General features: G+C 40.1%; 1 protein-coding gene across 3 annotated transcripts; it reads right to left on the bottom strand.

Annotated features, from left to right (window-relative positions):
• Window positions 1-33: 33 nt before the first annotated feature.
• LOC111780412 (chaperone protein ClpC, chloroplastic) lies at window positions 34-14,599 on the bottom strand. Of its 3 annotated transcripts, XM_087119435.1 has the most exons (22): window positions 13,814-14,599; window positions 13,633-13,745; window positions 13,203-13,298; window positions 12,997-13,053; window positions 12,741-12,896; window positions 12,568-12,652; window positions 12,170-12,260; window positions 11,871-12,035; window positions 11,659-11,778; window positions 11,438-11,513; window positions 10,221-11,336; window positions 9,926-10,116; window positions 9,738-9,832; window positions 7,027-7,605; window positions 6,318-6,433; window positions 6,101-6,223; window positions 5,815-6,000; window positions 4,470-4,685; window positions 2,947-3,164; window positions 1,792-1,867; window positions 1,625-1,714; window positions 34-1,485 (listed from the first exon to the last, which is right to left on the bottom strand). In XM_087119435.1, the coding sequence occupies exons 1-22, from the start codon at window positions 13,923-13,925 to the stop codon at window positions 307-309; spliced, it is 5,256 nt and encodes a 1,751-aa protein (XP_086975561.1). In that variant the 5' UTR covers window positions 13,926-14,599; the 3' UTR covers window positions 34-306. The 3 variants fall into 3 exon arrangements, with proteins under 3 accessions (XP_086975561.1, XP_023516565.2, XP_023516566.2); XM_023660798.2 differs by lacking the exons at window positions 34-1,485; window positions 1,625-1,714; window positions 1,792-1,867; ... (4 more) ...; window positions 6,318-6,433; window positions 7,027-7,605 and adding an exon at window positions 9,143-9,504 and having other exon boundaries at window positions 9,635-9,832; window positions 13,814-14,578; XM_023660797.2 differs by lacking the exons at window positions 9,738-9,832; window positions 9,926-10,116; window positions 10,221-11,336; ... (8 more) ...; window positions 13,633-13,745; window positions 13,814-14,599 and adding an exon at window positions 8,015-8,205 and having other exon boundaries at window positions 7,027-7,603.
• Window positions 14,600-17,208: the final 2,609 nt, after the last annotated feature.

Consider the following 17,208-nt stretch of genomic DNA (forward strand, 5'->3'; position numbering starts at 1 on the left):
CTTTCAATCGAAACAAACAAAACGCATCGGCAATGACCTGTCAAATCTCGAAAACCTTTAATGACCAAAGGCAGATTCTTGTCTTCTTTTAAATATTCCAACTTGAGAACAGTAGTATTTCATTCATACTACCAGATCCAGAACTAGCTAGCAGCCATTTAGAAGCAAACTACGACCGAATAGCACTTTTTCCATTTTTTTTTTTTCTCGAGTATACGACCCATTAAATTAAATCAGATGAAAAGTGGCAAATACATTTTATGACCTGGTATGATTATCATCTCTTTGAAATAAAATGAGCTACCTTCACACGGGGATAGCATCCGGCAAGGACTCGGGAGCACCACTGCTGCCGTTGAGTACTGTCACGTTTCCGTCTGAATCAACATCCACTATTACCGAGTCGCCCTCTTTGATCTCCCTTGCCAGCATTTTCTCAGCCATGCTGTCCTCCAAAAGCCTCATTATGGCCCTTCTCAATGGTCTCGCACCGTAGCTTGGGTTATATCCTTCCTCCACCACTCTATCTCTAAATCTCTCTGTCACTTGAAGGTCAATTTCTTTTGTTTTTAATCTGTCAAATACCTCCTTTAGCATTATATCCGCAATCTCCTTCACCTCCAGTTTTGTGAGTTGACGGAAGACAATCATCTCGTCCAACCTATTCAAAAACTCAGGCCTGAAGTATTGTTTCAGTTCCTCCGTCACCAAGCTCTTGATCCGGTTATAACTACTATCCTTCTCGTCATAATCAAGGTCAAACCCTATCCTGCGACCTCCCTTCTCTATAACACTACTTCCCACGTTTGATGTCATTATCAAAAGTGTATTTTTGAAGTCTACAGTCCGGCCCTTGCTATCCGTCAACCTTCCATCCTCCAAAATTTGAAGCATCATATTGAACACATCAGGATGAGCCTTCTCAATCTCATCAAAGAGCACCACTGTGTACGGACGACGACGAACGGCCTCGGTTAATTGACCACCCTCTGTGTAACCAACATAACCAGGAGGAGAACCAATAAGCTTGGAGACAGTGTGCCTTTCCATAAACTCACTCATGTCAAGTCGAATCATTGCTTCTTCAGACCCAAAATAGTATGCAGCCAATGCTTTAGCTAACTCAGATTTACCAACACCAGTTGGGCCAGAAAATATAAAGCTTGCAATTGGACGGTTGGGATTCTTGAGCCCAACACGAGCTCGGCGTATGGCACGGCTGATAGCTTTAACTGCTTCATCTTGACCAATGACCCTTTTATGGAGGGTCTCTTCCATTTTGAGGAGGCGATCAGATTCATCAGTAGATACTTTCTCGACAGGAATGCCAGTCCAGGAGGAGACAATATGCTGAATATCAACTTCAGTAACAACAGGGCCTACATCTCCTGCCTCACTTTCAGCCTTGCTCATCTCCTTGCCCTTATCTACTAGAGCAGATATCTTAGTCTTAAGTTCCATTTCTCTATCACGCAATTCTCCAGCCTGTTTTAAGTTCACTGAGTTTCATTTACTACAGTTGTATCAACTAATAAGATGGCATGACAAGACTAAAAATTTAACCAACACGCAGTTCCAGAAAAATAAACCAAATGGTGAAGTAACAAGAAAAATGAAAGCGAACCTTCTCAAAGTCTTGACTTCGAACAGCCTCATTCTTCTCCTTTGTGATCTGCCTCAGCTCTTTCTCAAGCTCCCTGGCTTCTTCAGGTAGCTGCATAACATTAAAAATGTAGCATAATCATGCAGAAGAATGCGAGGGCAGGAGTAGCAAGAATGATGAGAACATACTTGAGCATGACGAAGGCGAACCCGAGAACCTGCTTCATCAACCAAGTCGATTGCCTTATCAGGCAAGAATCGATCACTGAAATTTACAGTTATCCATCAAAACACAACTTCCACAAACCGAATAGGAAAAGCAACTAGGATCTTAACTAAAGAAGTCAATATTATCATAATGCAAAGACATGTCAAGGCAACAATTTCAAACAAACTCATCATACATCATAATCTCCTCAAATATGAGAACTTAAATATCATGAAATGTTTATCCAACCAAAACATTAGTCAATGATTCGGAGGTAGAACAAGTGGACAATAAAACATCAGAACATATTTTGTAAGGCATTATCTTTTAAAGGGCGAGAAGTATAAGGCCAAAATAGTTCTGTAGAGCTGATGGTGGTAAAAAAAACCTACCTTCACGAGGTGAGTTGCACAATATAGAAAACCTTCACATTTAAGATATGTTACTCTGATGAAATTACAACTTCAAAAGTTATCATTATGGAGTCCTTTTTTTTCATGTTATTCCTTCATTTTTCTCAATAAAAGCTTCGTTTCTTATCTAAAGAAATAAAAAAGAAAAAAGGAAGGAAAAAATATATTTAGATTTTAACCGAGACAGATGCATGCAATCAAAATGTTTTTTCCTCCTTTATGTTCTAAAGCCTCTGGATGGGATTTAGGAGAGGGGGATGTAAAAGAAAAAGAAACTGCAACAGGTGCCTGAGCACCATGCAGATAGCACCTCCCAATTTGAAAGCAATTTTGAGAGTCCCATGGTGCTTCCATAAAGGCCACCAAAACAACATATAAAGGAAGGCATAGATTCATGAGCACCCTATAAATTATAAATCTCAGGCATTAACCGCAAAGTTGCACAGGGAATTGGAAATTTATGTATTTAAAGCTTGCTCCATGGTTCCAGAATAGATATTCAAACAGGGTGCGTGGTGTTTTATTTTTATTTTATATTTTATTTTATTATTATTTTTTTTTTTTTTCACATGCATAAGACGAGCACCCCATTACTGAAGTTGTTAGTCAAGAAGATAAGAAGTATGGCAGACACAATCAAGAGCATTTTCATTTTGATACTTAATCAGCACTATCAACTTTTTGCAACCGGAAAACTTCGAGAATCACTCAGTAATAGCATACCTGATGTACTGGTATGACAGCTGCGCAGCAGCTACTAATGCTTCATCTGTGTAACGAAGTTTGTGGTGGATTTCATAGCGCTCTCTAAGGCCTTTCAAAATCTGTATGGTTTCATCCACAGATGGTTCCGGCACTTTCACTGGCTGAAATCTCCTTTCTAAGGCTGGGTCTTTTTCAATGTGCTTCCTGTATTCATCCAATGTCGTGGCTCCAATGCACTGTAAAAATAGAGAATCAAATAGTCAGTCGACACTGGGAGTCAGAGAAATAAGTGGTCCAACTCCAAATTAAACATTTTAAGACTTGCATCGATTGAAAACTAGTAGCCAGTATTCTTAGAAAACTCAAATACAAAAGCATTTATTAATCTTATATTTTGCAACTATACTACTTTTTGTTTTTGTCATTATTGATATCTCTTCAATAAACAAAATCCTATAATCTTCCCAAAATAAATTTGGCGGATAAAAATAGAGACAAGAACAAGGTCATTAGTCTTGGTTCTATAAAAAATACGGAGACATGTATACCCTTGATAGCCCCAGTTCTTAGATTCGTAAAATAGGCACTTTTGAAGCTCTGTCCCAACTAATTCCTTAGAAAATGAAGCCCCACTTTGTGGATCTAGTTTGCATCAGTTGAGGGCCAAAAAGGTCAAAACTTTTCGGTTGTCCCTTGCATCCAGAAGCGTACAAGTCAAAACTCATATTAGACTTCCAAAGAAAAATTGAAATCAGGTTCCACTTGGGTTACTGTTTTTGTACCCACATCGAGTTTTTTCGGTGGTCCCTGTACAAGCTTAAATACTAAAGTAAGACTCCCAAAGAAAAATTGAAGTTGTCTTTCTGCCTTCGAGTTAATGGTTCACCTTTTGAAGTCAAGTTTTTTCAGTAGTCACTAGCATTAAGAATTTCAAATTCTCAAGTTAGACTCCCCAAGAAAAATGGAAGTTGGGCTTTTCTCTCCTCTGGTTTCAGTTTTAGCTTTCCGAATTGAGTTTTTTCATTGATCCCTTGGATACAGAAGCTTAAACACTCGAGTTAGACTCCCTAAAGAAAGATCACAGTTGCACTCCTCCCCTCGGGTTACTGTTTTTGCTTTCCAGATGGAGAGCTATGATCATCTTTTCCTACACTATCGTTTTACTTCTACCAGTTGATTTCATACGTTGAGTCCCGTTGAAGTCCACTTCTGCTTCACTAATCACATTGAAGATTGGTTATTTTAAACTCTATGCGATGGAGGTTGAAAGGAAAAGCTAGCGATCTTCAGAAGTGTGCCATTGGAGCTTTTCTTGCGGCTCATATGGAGGTAAAGAATCCAAAAACAAATTCACGTATATAGAAATCCATAGATATCTTTTGTGATATTGTTCATACCTTGTCCAAATTTCCTCCACACTGGCCTCTGAGATGTTTTGCCCTTTTCTTTCTTTGTTGTGAATATAAGGTCTCTTATCACAAATTTAAAATAATAATAAAAATGATTAAGCTATATTATCTTAACGAGATGCCCAAGATTACCTGCAGTTCACCTCTTGCAAGGGCAGGTTTCAATATATTTGCTGCATCAATAGCTCCTTCTGCAGCCCCTGCTCCAATTAACGTGTGCACCTCATCAATGAAAAGGATAATCTCATCACTTTGTTTAATTTCCTCCATCAGTTTCTTTAATCTTTCCTCAAACTCTCCACGATATTTCGTGCCAGCTACAAGAAGGCCCATATCCAGAGTTATAACCTACACAACAGAATTTTTTTAACAAATGCTTCAATAACAAGTTATTTCCAAACATAATGAAGAAACTTCGATAACTAGTTCAAAGACATGTTCAAACAAACACAATTCAATCCGTCTAGCAATTTCTTGATTTTCCTCAAGTGAACATTAGTCAGAGCTTGCTGATTTGCAGAAGTAAAGACAATTTCTAATTTAAGTTTGGCCATAAATCTAGCATAATTCTTACAAGGTTGAATGATAATGCAATTTTAGATGATACCAAGAGCTGAAAATGCTTCACCCAAATCAAAGATTGACTAATAATGAACATACAAAAGAATATATATTATTTTGGAAGGGAAAATTCATTCCAGAAATATTACAATACTGGTTAAGGTATATTGTCGGAAAAAAGTAGCACTGCAAAATATATATATATATATATATATATATATATATATATATATATATATATATATATATCTTGGCTGAAAAAGTAGAATAAGAATAGAAATATAATAGATATATCATTTTCCAACGATCTTATCAAAACTTCTAAATGAAGCTTCAAAATAAGTAAATAGGCAAAAATCCTAAAATAAGTTTAGTGTTCAAAAATCACCAAACAAATGCTACCAAAACCACAAGTTTAAAATAATTCAATGAAAAAATCAAACAGAGAAGTACACGGGAGTGAAATTACACAATTAATTACTAGATATATGATACAACATAGATCTTCTTTTTCCTCCTCTTTCCTTCTCTTTTCACCTTCCTCTTTCGTGTTTTCTTAGGAAAAGAAAAGCTACTTTCAGTTGAAAATGTGAATTGAGTACAAAACAATGACGGAGCTCACTAAAAGGTGCTCCAATTAGGTTCTACTAAAAAAAACACCACGGGAGAAGAAGCACGAATATGCCAACGGGAGCCCACAGAATGAATAACATCCCACACTTCACCCATTCTATAGCTCTATCATCAAACATTTTATACTTTATTTCTTTCCAAATTTCAAGAGAAACACACCCAGTTAGAAACCACAACACTGCTTTAGTAATGAGAACAGAAATTAATTGTTTAAAGCACAACAAGGAAATATTTTCTTGAATTCTTTAAAAGGGGCCAGTTTGGAGGGAAAAACTAGTCTAACCTTCTTTCCTTCTATTGTTTCAGGGACATCCCCATTAGCAATCCTTTGGGCCAGACCTTCTGCAATAGCAGTTTTTCCAACACCAGGTTCGCCAATGAGGCAAGGATTATTTTTTGTCCGCCGACCCAAAATTTGGGTTACACGTTCTATTTGTTGCTGCCTTCCAACAACAGGATCTAGTTTACCCTAGAAAGGCAAGAAATTGACATTAGAATTTAGAACTCATGTTTCCACACAACAAACAAGTCCTTATCATAAGTCACAGTGGAATGTATTTCCGGAACACCTCTTCAGCCAGCTTAGTTAAGTTTGTGCCGTACTCTTCCAGGGTTGGCATCTTGTTCCCACTGCTTCCTCCTCCAACACCAGCACCAACAGCCTCTGTGCTCTCACCCACCATTCGAATAACCTGTTCACTCAATTCATAAAATATTAAGTTAAAAATAAAATGTTTAACTAGAGTAAACTAAACTATATATATAGTGTCAGGATAAAATTCTTGCCTGAGTGCGAATGTTACTAGGATCGGCACCTAAATTTTCAAGAACACGAGCTGCAACGCCCTCACCTTCCCGAAGTAGTCCTAGAAGCAAGTGCTCCGACCCAATATAATTGTGGCCTGAAAATGCAGCAAAGTAGGGTCCATGTAAGTTTGGTAGTCAATACAATGTTGAGAAGTCCCAACAGAAAATACAAGACAGGGTCCAACTACTGGAACATGGACCTATCACACATATCTTCCAGTTCAAAACAAAAATAAAAGAGAGTGGCGTGTGAAAATTTTCAAGTTGAAAGAGAAATTGAATACTTCAATGATAGCTTACCAATAACATGGTTCAAATGAAGCTTATATACAGACAGACAAACAGACAGACACATGCATACACATATACGGGCTACATCCTACAACTTCATGGAGAGACTATGTGCTCCACAGTAGGTCCAGTAGACAATAATAACTCTCTTTATTAAGCATTCTAGACTTGGACCCATGAGTCAAACTTCCACCAAAGCCTCAAGCCCTTACTTAACACAAAGCTGCCCATGGGGGAGGAAGTTCATGTCAAATGAAGTACCAAAATGCAAAGTAAAAAAAGTAAAAAGTAGGAAAATTGAAATTGATTACATTCAGAGAGAAATTAAATTGACTCTGATCTGTTTTGTTCCTTTTTCTTTTCTTTTTCCCAGGAGGGGATGGGAAAGAGAGGTTACCAAGTTGGCGAGCTTCCTCAAGAGAAAGTTCCAATACACGCTTTGCACGAGGAGTGAAAGGAATTTCTACAGCAACAAAGCCACTGCCCCGACCAATTATCTTCTCCACCTCCACGCGCGCATCCTTAAGATTGATTCCCATAGATTTAAGAACCTTAGCAGCGATTCCAGTGCCTTCACCAATAAGACCTAAAAGTATCTGCTCTGTGCCAACAAAATTGTGACCAAGCCGCCTCGCTTCCTCCTGAGCAAGCATGATAACTTTAATTGCCTTTTCTGTGAATCGCTCAAACATAGCTTTTGGAACACATCTGCTAGCCTTTCGTCGCCTAGACGAGATTGTAATGGCCACCCTGGAATGAAAATCTTGTCCATTTCGCAACATGTTATCCAAAGAATTAAATCCTCGAAGTCCAGAGAAACTTCTGATTCTCAAACCAGGTGCATGTACGCAGGCCATCATTTTAACAGGCCGCTTTGTATCTCCTGACCCTCCTGATAGGCCATTCTTTCTCCCACCGATCAGACCAGGAATATCTGTGGACTGAACCAGAACTCCAGCCATGATGTCCACGGACTGTCAGCGTTCAAACAAAAAGATGTTAGCTAGAAAATAATCAATAAAACAAAATGGAAATCAACATAAAAGAAAGTCTCTGAAAACAAAATATTGAAGAAAGTGGAGATAAGAATATTAAAAACTATAAAAGTCAGTAGAGCTTTATCAATTGGGGGTTCTGAAAGTTGTTGTAATAAGATATGGGGGCAAGCATATCCTTTTCTTATGAATCTATGAATGAAAACCAAAAGGGACGCAAGCAAGGGGAAATATGGTCGCCAAAAACAGCTCAGAAAAAGTGAGTTCATTGGAGTAGAACGGAAGAACAACATAGTCGAAACAAAGATAAAGGCTGAGATAAAGCAGTGAAAAGGATGAGAAGTAATATGAAAGATAAAGCAGAGGCAGAGGAGAAAGAAAGAGAGAGACCTTGAACTTGATACTGAAAGGGTGTTGTATGGGAAGGGAAGGGAAGGGAAGAGAAGGGCGGAGAAAATGAGACTGAGAGGAAGAGCCCCTCTTCTATTGTTATGAAGATATTGATGATGATGAGTTTGTTTAATAAGTCGGCTTCCGCTCGAAATGCAGAGATGTGGTGTGCCAATTTCGTCACCACAAACTTGTGGACTTTATGCACCACCAATCCTACTCCTCATTTTCCAAAAACTCTTCCCAACTTTTCTGAATATTACAAATATCTCTTTTATATTATATATACATATATATATAATATATATTTTACCATTTTAATTTTAAAGCGGTTATATTTACACATATTTTAAGCTTAATTTTCTAAGTTGAATTGTGATATAGGGCATTGGCCCAATATTTAGTTGCGAGTTGGGACTCCATAGACAAAGAAGAAATGTGATAAGAACATTGGAAACATCATTCTCATCTACCCAAGCGCAAGCAAACAAAGTATAAAACGTGTACGAAACAAATTTTCTACCTTTTTTCTTCATTTTCATAAGTCAAAAAATACGTGGCCTTCTACACAAGTAATTCCTGCCTTCTGGAGTCTTGGACCACCCTCATCGCATACCATTAATAGACTCTTCCTGTAGTTTCAAATCTCAAAATCATATATTAACCAAGTTTTTCTAAATTTAAATAGCATCCAAAATCAATGAGGTGAGGCATTTGGTAATGGGTATAGCCGCTACGGGACGTTGCCGTCAAAGAAGCGTACTCAAAGCTTCAAGGCAACAGGGACCACCTCATTAGTACATACTTCGCACTTGTTGGTTCCTAATTATTTAAGTGGTGACCAAAAGAAAGAATAACTGAAGCATACGCATCGGATACACTTTGATTTCAAGTTGCGGAACCACCTAAGAATAACTGAAGCATACGCATCGGATACACTTTGATTTCAAGTTGCGGAACCACCTAGCAGCAGCTTCATGTTCCATGGTGGCCTGGCCACGACACGACATGAAGTTTTAATTTCAATGCCATGATGTTGGCCCCTCTGAAAAGATTTCCACTGGTGTGACCATGTTCGCTTCTTCCGCCTTACTTACAGTGAGTGAGATGAATAAAAGGCAGCAAATATTTCTGGATGTAAATCGATCATTCATCTCGACGTTTTATTGGAGATTTCCGGCGGGCACACACCCACCCACCGACCCAACAACTACGTAAACGCCCCAATTGGATTTAGATTCACTACATTCCTTGAGTTACAACAGGAGCCTATATACAAGGTGGAATTGAAACTCAAGCCGGCCCAGTCATCATCCGAAGACACACGGGCACATACATATTTCTTACGTATAACAGCGGAGACTAGACTCCACAATACTAAAGCTTGCACATGTCCAAAATTCAATACATAATTTCTACCATCTAAAGGCCGCAACCTTCCGGCCTCGCTGCATTACTCTGCTCGACTCCTTCAGTACCGCACCAAAAACCTGCCACAAAACAACATTGTTTTTATCAAACCTGGCCATACAGCCAGTGCAGCATAGCATAGCATAGACAAAGGATGAGGACAAATATTATAAGTCCTAATAATCTGCATATCAATATTTCGGATCTCACCTATACCCCACAAAAGCAAAAACCTAAGAACTCTCGGGTGCGGATATCGAAGGTACTGCCTGACCTTCAATCTCTTTTGCTTCTTTCCCTTCTACAGATGGATTTTCATCGCCTTTCAAATTTAGAGATCCTCGATTCATCTTCTGGACCTCTTCTCTTGTATAGATAAAAATCTTCCGAACCATACCACAAAACTCCCTGATTAAAGCCAATCCACAAATGATTCAAAATTTTGATTCCACAAAGACAACTAAGAGACAGCATATGATCATATGTATGATTAGTCCTTACTGCCAGGGATCGTCTCCAACAAGCATCATATCACCTTCATCATCCGTATATACAATAAGCCAATTCTTTTTGGGAGCCAGCAGCTCGCCACCAAACTCAAACAGTTGGTCCAATTCAGCAACCAATTCATCGTAATTGTTGAACCTGCTAAGATCAACTGACCTTCCAAGTGCAATCCCCTGCTTCTGGACCTGGAATCAACAAAACCTATTATGCCAGCTCTGGCCCATCCTTAAACTAGTAAAAAAGTTCAAGGAGTGTGTGAGCGTGTGGTGCAGGGTGTATAGCAAGCAACCTTTGTACAACTCCTTGCTGAAGTACCCTGTGATTTGCAGTGTGCATCCTTCAAGTTTTGCGTGCATGTTTGCTGCAACTTATCGGCATCATTAATGGCAAGGGATTTATCAGCCAACATTGAACCCCTAGACGGTTCAGACTTGAGGTCAGACTCGTTTGAATGGATTTGATGTATATTCAGATGCGTAACATCTGCCCCATTCATATTTCTATTCAATCCTGCAGGGTCTGGAATGGCAGGATTCTTAATGAGAGAGATGCCAAAAAGCTTACAATTCCCATCTTTGGGTTTCATTATATCTTGATTCTGAAATACCATAGGCATCGACATCAGTTCAGTTGACTGAACTGGATAATCAAAATGAGACGAAAGTGGAGCCATCAACCAGTTTCCATGAGGCTGTTCTGTTCTATGACAATGGGCCACGGAATGATCACCAAATCCATTGAAGGTAGCATTTCCTCTCACTTGATAAGATAAGTCACCAGCCTGAATATGGCCCTTCTGACTAGAGTCCACAAGGTTGAGCGAGAGACTAGAAGGCAAGACAGACCATGAGCTACCACCAAGGAAATTAAACTTTCCATCTTGATCCATGACATGCTTTCTGATTGAATTAGCAGTTACTACTGCTGGATCTCCCATGCCAGCTCGGACACCATGAGATGAATCAATATTAGTTCCAAAACCTGACAGAAGATCTGCGTAGGTTGGCTCACTCCTTCCTTGAGTTATCCAGCAATCTGCTCCATGTTTCTTAGATGTAGAAACCACATCAATTTTCTCATCATCTAGTGAAGGAGGCCACATAACAGATTTTTCAGCAGCATCAGGATCATTGCCATCGATAAAATTGCCCCTTAAGGTCGAGAATTCTTGACCTTGCAAGACCCTTGTAAATGCACTGACTGGTGAAGGGTCTACAGTCACTCTTGATGAGCCTTCTCGTGTAAGAACAGAGGAATCAGGGGATGTAGGCACCATGTTTGATCGAGGCCTTTTAGGTCTAGTCATAGGAAGAGGGTTCAGTGCAGGAGGAGCAAGAGCAGGCTCAATTTTCCATGGTGAGACTTTCTCAGGCCGAGAAATAGTAGAAGTCTCATCCCATCTCACCTGGAGGAAAGTAGAAACGGCTGCTTTAACATTCCCAAAAAAAAAAAAAAAAAAAAAAAAAAAAAAAAAAGGTTATACAAGTATTAAGAACTTCATACTACCTTCAGACATCTCCACTTGGAATCTTTCCACCTTTTGGGATCAGCATCTTCACATCCAATGATAGTACCAGTGAATCTAGAACAAGAGAATTAGAATCATCCAGATAAGTTCCCACAGATAAACTTCTTTATGAAAGAAAGAACCGGGAAGAAAGAAGAGTAAACACTATTAGATATTTAGAAGGTAAGCGTCAACCAATACCAATTTCATGGGCACTTACCTCTGCTCAGGAGCCTCTTCACCTTCAAATCTCATTTTGAACCTCATTCCTATGGTGTAGCTCTTCTTAATAGACTCCATATACTGGTCATACGGAACAATGAATTCAGAAGGGCTAGTCCTGAACACACATTGGGAGCAATTAGGATTTTGCTTTACAAGATGTAATTACCCAACATATATAATACAGAAACGTCATATCATAAGCATTACCTAGGCTTGTAGTAGACAGTGAACATTGTGCCTGTAGAAATAGCATGCCATGCAGTTGCAAGCACACCAAGATGCATGCTATGGCTAGATATGACCGATGAAGGGACGTTACCATGTTGTCTCATGGCACGCCTAACACCAACACGCAGTTCTCCATTCTCACCCCTAAAGCAAATATACATTGGTTCCAATTAGACCAAAAGATAACCAAATGAAATAAATGACACGTTCAGAAAGTCTGTAATCATGATATATTGATGTCTAATGAGTCACGATAGATATCAAAGGAAACATCAAACCTCAAGAATATAAAAGCATCTCCCGCAACCAGTCTTTTTGAGCTCACGAAAACACTCCAACCACTCTGAAGCAAATGCCTTCGTGGTTGTCCTGATATTCCAAAAGCTTAAATGTTAGGGGCAAAAAACTGAATCAAATCAAGTAAATCAACTTTACAAGGTTATCGCCAAAACAAAATTCCCAGTCATGTAACCAATACATGTGGCATGAAAGCTTTAGATTTGGGATACTGTTCCCAGGTTGGCAGCACAAGAAGCTGGACAGGCGTGTTATATATTAGAGCAAGACATCATGCATGTGAGTCTGTTTTATTGATGAAAACGACTATATTATAACACACGGCGTCAGTTGAGATCAGGGAACAACAAATAGTAATTCAAATTCAATAAATCGCTACCTCGAAATATATGACGAAAACGCCATTCATTTCCATGCAAATCCTTGGCAACCAACTCCTGTGTAGGAGGCTGTCGTGACATGTCCTAGCAAAATCAACTCCATAGCATTCAGTAATGGTAGCAAATAAAGAAATATTGTGATACAAAAACCAGGAAATACAGATGTACCAACCAGTGGTGGAAGACATTCATCAGCATGGCGTCTCAAGACTGAAAACCCCCCATGAGTACTGGTGTCAGAGGCAGTCAGAGTCTTGCAAAAAGAATGCACGTGAAATCTCCGCGGTGGAGGAGGCGGGGGTTCCTTGTCCACAGCATGCTCATCTTGCTGTAATGAACAAACACATCAGATCATCAGGATCATTAAATATATGAGAAGCTTTCAGCACAATTTAACATTGTAAACTACAATAAAGAAGGGCATTTACATTTGCCTCTGGAACCAAAGTTATTTGTGCAAATACCTCATCGGTGTCTGGCTCGGCCTGCAATTCACAGACATAGGATTTCTCACATCAATAAGAAAGTAAAACTACCTGGTAGAAGTCTCCCAGCCTGCAACCTTCACAGTTGTTTGTTAAAAGAGAAGAAAAATATAGAAACGGAAAGCCCCCAAGAATTAGACCAGTGATACCTTTAAATGCACATTAATAACGCGGCAGAGGATCTTGGATGGAAGGTCATAAACTGGCATCTGTTGGTCCGCCACTTGACTGGTGGATGCTTCCACCTGATCCAAGAACCAAACAAATATCGATCATCGGTAAGATTGAATATAAAGCGAGATTAGAAACAAGGAAGATAGACGGTTTAACAAACAAGGCCGGGATCCCATGAACCACAGCAATCTGAGGGGAAGATAGAGCTCAGGCTTTTCATAAAGAAGCTTTCCGGTAGGGAAAATAGAAGGAAAAGGAAATTAATTGAACATATGCAACTGACAGAGTGTTAGATATTACAAGAAACAGAAAAAAAAAAAAAAAAAAAAAAAAAAAAAAAAAAGAGAGAGAGAGGGTTTATGTTGTGATAAAATTAGAATAGAAGGGAAGAAGGGTAGGAAAGACCTGTTCGATGTGGCCCTGAGGGAAGTAGAAGACGCGGTCGTTTTCGCGAGGAACAGAAACGAGAGGACCAGCACAAGCATTCCAAAGCTCGGTGAAGAGGGCGAAATCAGCATCTGTAGGGAAAAGAAGAGAAGGAGGGTAAGCAAAAGAGAGAGAGAAAGAAAGAAAGAAAGAGGAATACCCCTGGCAGAGAGAGCGTTAGGTGGATCGGAGGTGAGTTTGGTAGAATCGGCATGGTCGTTGAAGGGAACGGAGGCGGAATTGGGGTTGATGGAAACCTCGGAGGAGGCCATTGTAGGGAATCTGAGGAGAGATCTGGAAGGTAGGTAGGGAATTGGGTAAGATGGAGACGGCAAAGGCTTAGGTGGTAAGGAGGAAGGAGGAGAGAATCCCCATGGAGGGGAAGGGGAAGGGAAAAGGGATTGAGAGAGGAGAGGAGAGGAGAGGAGAGGAGAGGTGAGGTGAGGTGAGGGAGAGTTAAAGGGAAACCCTAAGTTGTGGGTGGGGAAACGTCCGTCGGCATCTGGGTTGAAGAGGCTGAGGCTGAGCTGAGCTGAGCTTGGGTTCTCTTTCTACCACTGTGTGCAACAGTAGAGGGATGGGATCTTTTTTGGTTTAGGGGTGGGAAGAAGGAGAAATGGGAAAGAGGTAGAGAGGAAAGAGGAGAGAGAAATGGAAATGGAAATGGAAATGGAAAATGGGTGAAGGAAGGGAGGAGAGAGAATATTCTGGAAATGAAACGAAGACAATAATTTGAAGGAAAGGTAGACGGCGTTAGGATATGTGTCGGCGTGTGATAGGGTAACGGCGTTGCGAGGGAAGAATAGTGTAATTACAGCAGAATAGGAACGCGGGAAAGGCTTTGTCCTGGTATCTACGGGCAGCCTTGGATTGGATGTTTAACAACACGTGTCACTCCCTCACTCCTCAACTACTTTCCACTTGCCACTTTCCACTTTCCACTTTCCACTTTCCTCTTTCCTCTTTCCTCTTTCCTCTTTCCTCTTTCCTCTTTCCTCTTTCCTCTTTCCTCTCTCTCTCTCTCTCTCTCTCTCTCTCTCTCTCTCTCTCTCTCTCTCACGCTAACCTTACTTCCTTAACTTAACCCATTTTTTTCTTCTTCTTCTTTTTCTTTTTTGTTAGGACAGAGACAAGGAATACGAATGGGGGCTGCCTCTCTCTTTACAACATCATGCAGAATTAAAAATGAAATCTGTATATAAATATAACATAACGTGGTATTAATAAGCAGATAGAAAAGGGTTTGTGTTGTGATGACTAATTCATCATTAAACTCCCAAATGATAATCAATAATTGCAACCCTAAAACTGTTGTAGTAGAGAGAGTGAAATATTTTAGGGAGGGAGGGAGGGAGGGGTCACGTGTCAATTTGGAGGGCGGGACCCAAGTGTGTAGGGTAATGTAACAGCAGCTGTGCTGTGCATGCCCTAAACCAACAAAATAGACTCGGAATCTTTGTCCCCCCCCCTCGCTTCTTTCCTTCTTTCTCTCTTTTAAAATACTAGGTTATACCCTCTTTTACACCCCAAATCTGCGTAGTGCTAATTCATAATACACAACCTTATCTCGATTCAATTTAATTCTGTTAAAGTTGAATGGAATGGAGGATAGAGGACGTAGGCGTTTAAACAAATACAGAGAGGGGAGGCTGTGGCTGTGGCTGTAAAAGGAGAAGCATAGGAGTCAGGAGAGATGAAGAGGGGGGGCCCTTGGTCTTGGAATTAGGGTAGGGAAGGAAAAGGAAGGGGTCACGAGCTGAAACAACAAAGCACCGTACGGACTGCTCCTATATTGAGGATGACCATCATCCTCATCATGCCTTCCGTGGGATCCACCTCACCATCAATGCTTCTTCTTTTTTTCCATTTCATCTTCCTATTTTCAAAAGAATGAGTAAATATCATCTTCCTATTCGTTTATAGTCTTGACTTCATTCTAATTATAAGCTTCTTAATTTTATAGTAAAAGCTCCAACACCATGGCTCATGCAAAAGAGAAGAGTAGTAACACAAAAGCATATGCATAACAAATAAGAGCTTAGTTAGTGGAGTTTCAGAACCCAGTTAGTGTGAGCTGTGAGGCTCCCAAGGACCACGAAGATAACACTTAGGTGGGGCCTCTGCCTCCTCCCTCCTCAACACTTCTCCTTTGACTCCCAAACCAACTCACTGGTCACAAATCCACAAACCCTCCTCTCCTAGTCCCCTGCTTTCTTTTGCTTTATATTAGAGATTATATTTCAGAAGCCCAAACCCCAAAGCTCTATCCCTCTCTTCTATGCCTCAGCCTAAAGGTTCGCAGCACTGGCCCTGGCACTGGCACGGCAGACCCAAAGGCTCCAGTTGGGTCCCCACCAAGTGTAAGACGCCCAACTGGAAAGCAATTGATTGGTGCGTGGCCAAATCCGCGGACTTCAAATCCGCAATTCAATTCAGTTTACCAACTTTATACCATAAAAAGATTCTTTAAGCACCAGCCAATAGACCACCACCACGTTCTCCCCACTCACCCATCCTAGTTTTCCTTTTGGAGCCTACTCAACTGCGGAACTTTTAATTCGCTCTTATATTTTTCCTTTTTTTTCAATTGCCCATTTCAATCTTTCTTTCTTTCTTTCTTTCTTTCTTTCTTTTCTTTTCTTTTCTTTCAGAATGGGCAGAGGTAGGGGCAGGGAACACGCTGCCTTTGGCTTTGGTTGGTACCCTACAGCCGCCTACACCAACCAACACCAACACATGAATCAGGACTCCCTTCCCCACCTCACCTCTAAAATCTCCCTCTCTTTACACCCCCCAAAGAAAAAAACGTTAAAACTTAAAGACTGAACTAAATGAAAATGGGAGGAATAACCCTAAACTCCAACTATCTCAAATTGGTGGTGCTGCTGCTGCTTCCATTCGAATACCACCGGCTTGGCAGTTGGCTTACTGCCCCATGGGATAGGGTTTAGGGTAATATTTCAGAATGGGTAGGGCTGGTTGGTTGAAAATTGAAACACGGAGAGTGGAATATTGATTTCAAAGAAAGCCTCGCCAATCCATAGAAAGATCGACGTATGTGGTTGTGTGATAGGAGAAAAGGGGGAAATTAAGAAAATGAAATGGACGAGGTCAAAGCTGGAGGTCCACCCTGTTGTTAAGGAAAGCAACCATTGTCTACTTTAGAACAAAAATATATTCCAAACAATTGAGTCAACCAGGACTACAAATTAATCCTCCTCCCAAAAAGAAAAAGAAAAAGAAAAAGAAAAAAGAAAAAAAAAAGGAGGTTGAATAATGAAGAAAGGCGACTGACAAAGCATGGACCACGACCTTGTTTTGATTTATCACGTAACTACGCATTCCATTTCCACCCCCTTGTTCAAGAATTATCATATTCATATTTGAAATAACTTACTTAGCTCTGTTTGATATTTTCGACCTCCAACTTCCTTTATAACAAAACACACCAAAAAGAAAAACAACCCCTCCCACCCCGCCCTGTTCCATCCGCCATCTGCTCCCTCTCCAGTTTTACACACTTTCACCGCTAAACTACTCGATTTTATTAATATA

This window comes from Cucurbita pepo, chromosome 18, assembly GCF_057944985.1.
Source record: "Cucurbita pepo subsp. pepo isolate OVF chromosome 18, ASM5794498v1, whole genome shotgun sequence".
NCBI classification, from domain to species: Eukaryota; Viridiplantae; Streptophyta; class Magnoliopsida; order Cucurbitales; family Cucurbitaceae; genus Cucurbita; species Cucurbita pepo.